This window comes from Alosa sapidissima, chromosome 21, assembly GCF_018492685.1.
Source record: "Alosa sapidissima isolate fAloSap1 chromosome 21, fAloSap1.pri, whole genome shotgun sequence".
NCBI classification, from domain to species: Eukaryota; Metazoa; Chordata; class Actinopteri; order Clupeiformes; family Clupeidae; genus Alosa; species Alosa sapidissima.
This window is the reverse complement of record NC_055977.1, coordinates 3,376,003-3,381,002: the sequence shown is the minus strand read 5'-3', so window position 1 is coordinate 3,381,002 and position 5,000 is coordinate 3,376,003. Positions and strand designations below refer to the sequence as shown.

The following is a 5,000-nucleotide window of genomic DNA, read 5'->3' as shown; positions in this document are numbered from 1 at the left end:
ACATGAATATAACACAAGTCACATGATCACAACGTGAATATAAGACAAGTCACATAATCACAACGTGAACATAGTTATTACATTAGTTACATTACCACACCATGAATATAACATTGCAGGCACAGACACACATTACGCCCCCCCTACACACACACACACACACACACACACACACACACACACACCCCTTCATCTTTCATCCTTGGACTTTTTTTTTATTTCAGCACTGAAGATCCATGTGTCGGAGGCGACGCGTTCTATCCTGGAGGAGTTTGGCTGCTTCCAGCTGGAGCCGAGAGGAGAGGTGGACATGAAGGGCAAAGGCCGCATGAGAACCTACTGGCTCCTGGGCGAGAACTGCCCCAGCACCACCTAACGCAGAACACCAGAACGTACTGGCTCCTAGAACCGCCCCAGCATCACCTAACGCAGAACACCAGAACGTATTGGCTCCTAGAACCGCCCCAGCATCACCTAACGCAGAACACCAGAACGTATTGGCTCCTAGAACCGCCCCAGCACCACCTAACGCAGAACACAAGAACATTGTGTCTCCTAGAACTGCCCCAGCACCACCTAACACAGAACACCAGAACATACTGGCTCCTAGAACCGTCCCAGCACCACCTAACGCAGAACACCAGAACGTACTGGCTCCTAGAACCGCCCCAGCACCACCTAACACAGAACACAAGAACATTGTGTCTCCTAGAACCACCTTAGCACCACCTAATGCAGAACACATGAAACATTGTGGCTTCTAGAACCTCCCCAGCATCACCTAACACAGAACATGAGAAGATTGTGCCTTCTAGAACCTGCCCCAGCACCACCTAACGCAGAACACAAGAACATTGTGGCTTCGTGAGCCACCCCAGCACCGCCGAACGCAGAACATGGGGACATTGTGTCTGCTCAGAGAAAACAACTCCAGCAGAACATAAGAAAATGTTTTGAGTAAAATGAAATGGACCCTTTGCATTGCAGTGAAACACGCCAGTGCCATTTTGTTTGGAGTGTGCATAAGGTGTCCTAAAGGTTATTGCTAACCGCTCTTATGTTCAAGAGCACTTGACACTTAGAACGTCTGTGCTTCTTGAATTCCTTTTACTGCTTAGTTGGATCCTCCTCTTCTGACCTCTTCTGTGTAGAGCTGAGTTTCAGGCTGAAGCATCTCACAGCAGTGTCATCCTGGGAAACACTCGTAGACGCATTTGGAAACTGTCCAGAAACACTCGTAGACGCGTTTGGAAACTGTCCAGAAACATTCGTAGACTCGTTTGGAAACTGAACACTTGTTTGGAAGCTCTCGTCCCGTTTCTCACCGTAGCCAGATCAAGCAGTCTGAACACTGTGATGATGTATTTTTTTGGACTTTTTTGCCTTTATTATGATGGACAGTGAAAGACGCGAGTAGGAGGGAGACATGGGGTGGGATCAGGATATGACACGGGTAACAGGTCGGACTCGAAGCCGGGTCCACTTGGACCCGTATATGGTATGAGCGCTGTAGCCAGTTACTCCACAGCGCCCCCGTTATGCTGTCTTTGGTCACTGCAGTTCAATGTGATTCGGACTTATCATTTTCTGTTGTTAGTTATTATACACATGATATGTTAATATATGTTTGTGTGTGTATAATTATACAGTTACACACACACACACACACACACTTAACACTGACTCAACCCAGCTCTCACCTCGAGCAACTCACCACACACACACACACACTCAACCAACATTCACATGGACACAGACTCAAACTTTCAATGTTTGTGATGAGTTGAAATCTGTTCTTTGTGAACGACAGTGGATGTATCTACATACAGAGATCCCTCTCTGGAGATGGATGGAAGCTTCCTCCTAAGTTCTAGAATCCTAATAGAGTGTCTGATGTGTGTAATAGCAACCTGAATAGAACGTGTAGTTTTCCCTCCAAGGTTCTGAAGTAATGCTCACAGTTGAGAATGGTACAGCTCATAGTTTAAGCTCTCCTTAATGTTTTTTGTCTTAGTTTACAACATAAGGAGTTGATGAATTGATAATGAGTTCATTATTCTATTTTGAGATGACATTTGTTTTCTTAACATGAACATAATCGCAGGCATAGCCATTCCCAGCCTCCGTAGCATTCCTTTTGATCTGATTACTGTTGCTTTTGAACTGATTACTGTTGCTATACTGTACAATACTGTAGTGCAGCTGTAATTGCTGGCTGTCGTATAGAATCTAGCTAGTAAACCGGGAGGCCGACCAGCAACATCACTTGGATTGGGGGACTATCTGCTTGGACCAAATCTTGAAAAAGGGTAAAAAGCATTCTGAGATGGTATTAAATCATGTAATCCAGTCTTGTATTTGATGTGGATCAATCCTTCACTTTGTGTTGTCCTAATGTCTTAATAGGCTTGATTCTTTTAATCCAAAAAAGCATGAGAATCCTGATGGAAGGCAGTTCAGGGTGGATTTCAGGGACAAAATGTAATACAACTTTAAGATTTAGTCAAATATTACCACATTACCATCATAGTGTATTTACATATGGGATTTTTGTTTCCATAAAATAATCCATCAAGCAGCAGTCAATATTGATAAAAGAATCTATTTAATTTTCACATTCGTCATCAGATATGAATTATAGTCAAAAGTAGCAATTCCATTGCATGTCCAGTCCGTGCCCTGGTGGTGTCGTCATGACGCTCAGGTGAATTTAGAACACCGGTAATCCAGAGCTGGTAACCAAGGTAACCCTGAAGTCTGCATCTGGATCAGGGTCAGCCATAAAGAAGTCTTTAGAGATCAGTGAGGTCAGCCAATCCGATGTCACTTTGGAAAACTGGCACAGAAGTATAATGGATTACCCGGTTCTTGATGGTAAAATGGGATTTCCCAATCTGGATCTAGATGAAACTTAACAAACAGCTGGGTCCAAAGGGAAGAGACATCTGGCACTCTTTGAGTGGTGAGAGCTACAGAGGTGAAGTCTCTTTAGCGACAGGGTCTATATGCTGTGTGTTGCTTTCTTCCACTATGTGGCGTATGTATAGGGGCTATATGCTGTGTGTTGCTTTCTTACACTACGTGGTGTATGTATAGGGGCTATATGCTGTGTGTTGCTTTCTTACAGTACGTGGTGTATAGCTCTCAGGACCTTGTATGCTAGGTGCACAACAGCACCCACCGATGTTATTTACCCCGTTCCTCAACAGCACACACAGATGCTATTTACCCCGTTCCTCAACAGCACACACCGATGTTATTTACCCCGTTCCTCAACAGCACACACCGATGTTATTTACCCCGTTCCTCTGTGCACAACAGCACCCACCGATATTATTTGCCCCGTTCCTCAACAGCACACACAGATGTTATTTACCCCGTTCCTCCTGTTGTGACAGGTTCTTGTCTGAGCATCTCTCTAAAGGAGATACTCCTAACATACGGACTCATCACACCTCCGCACCTAAACCACTTGGACAAGCACTTCAACCCTACACACACACACACGTGTCTGATGAGTATGTGTAGGCCTAGGTGTTGCCATGATTCCAGTTGTTTTATGAAAACGTATCCATGTCTAAAATAATATGGTGCCTGAACTTTAACTATTTTAAATGAGAGGCATAATCACTTGACTGAATATTTTGCTATATAATTGTTTTGTTTATAAAGTTATTTTATTGGAAAACATTTAATGTCTGATTATGTGGTATAATAAAAATCCAACATGTCTGAAATGTTCATTAGTTCTATCTCATTTGTAAGATTCAGGTAAGGTTAGGCTTCCAGCATCAGACCTACGCTAATTAAACAGCATGCATCTGCAGTGTACCTTTAACACCATGGGCCCTAATTTTAATGATGGGTAAAGGGCAAAGTCTAAGTCTAACTGAAGCTTATTTATTATTATTATTATTATTATTATTATTATTATTATTATTATTATTAGCTAGGCAAAATACATTTGCTAATTTAAGACCATATGTGCAAGACCTTAACTGCAGGAGTCAGCTCAGTGCCCCCAGGTCACAATTTCATGCACAAGAACTTGTTCACAGACTTTGTACACCATTTAAATAAGGGCCCATCTATTTTGTATCAGTGTAACACTAAACACTGTCTCACACCATGTGGTTAGACAGAGGCAGACAGAAAACATATTAAATGGATTTAATTGTTATGAGGAGGAACTTCAACATAGCCTAATAGGAGTTTATTTCGAGTAGACGAAACAGGAAGTAAAATTAGTAAGTTAGTTTTTAATTATTTCTTACACACTAATTAAAGCTAGCAAACTGAAGGAGCAGCTTTTGAAATTGCATGGATGAAGGCTATTGAGTGATTTAGGCCTTGGTATAAGCCAAAAAATATTAGCTACTTTCATCAGTGATTGTTCATTGGTGTTGCTGACCAGTGTTCCGTGCGCGAACAAAGTTGGGTTTTCATAAACTAGGCTAACTACGCTTGAAGTTTCACTTTGCGAAATATCTGGGGTGTTCTGTCCTATTTTCGCAAGTCGTGCTTCAGTTCAGCAATCGTACAACTGAACTCACGAGGAAATGCTTTCGAAATATCTTTAGCAAACAGCGTCACCATGTGGCCGATCTTCTGAACAAACAACGCTTCACATAAATGCCACGGATTTCGTTGATCCCTGCGTGTGTCAGCCAATGTCACGTCTTAGACAAGTCAATTTACAACGTTAAAATCCATAAGCAAATTACAGCAAAGTTTGCTCATCGTGTCGTTGTTAGTAAATGGTGACACACAGCCTACATGCTTCAACAATGGATTTATCAATCTCCATGGTTCTCTTTCCCATTGGTGTCTCACGGCTCGATTGTACAATCTACCCGCTCATTGTTTGCTGCCATTGGTTAAAAGCAACGTCAATCAAATAAAAAGCCGTTGTGATTTGTATAAAGGACCTGCATGTCCCACCCTTTCCTTTGCCGAATCAAATACTTCCGCTAGGCCACCATGTCCTACGGAAGTTGAAT

General features: G+C 42.5%; 2 protein-coding genes across 8 annotated transcripts in view; both read left to right on the top strand.

Annotated features, from left to right (window-relative positions):
- Positions 1-3,735, top strand: part of npr1a (natriuretic peptide receptor 1a) — a 59,281-nt gene extending 55,546 nt beyond the window's left edge. Inside the window, exons 22-23 of one of the 2 annotated variants that reach the window (XR_006026076.1) lie at positions 225-1,535; positions 1,962-3,735. Coding sequence is in view for 1 of the 2 variants with exons in the window: in XM_042076151.1 (XP_041932085.1) it covers positions 225-376 (152 nt within the window). In the remaining variant the exon portion in view is untranslated. Of the gene's footprint in view, positions 1-224 lie in introns of both variants that reach the window. The other variant, XM_042076151.1, reaches the window with a different exon arrangement.
- A 1,235-nt stretch (positions 3,736-4,970) lies between these two features.
- The window catches only part of ints3 (integrator complex subunit 3), a 31,225-nt gene continuing 31,195 nt past the window's right edge, over positions 4,971-5,000 (top strand). For all 6 annotated transcript variants that reach the window (XM_042076157.1, XM_042076154.1, XM_042076153.1 and 3 more), the window contains exon 1: positions 4,971-5,000. This exon is cut by the window's right edge and continues 309 nt beyond it. The gene's annotated coding sequence lies outside the window, so the exon portion shown is untranslated.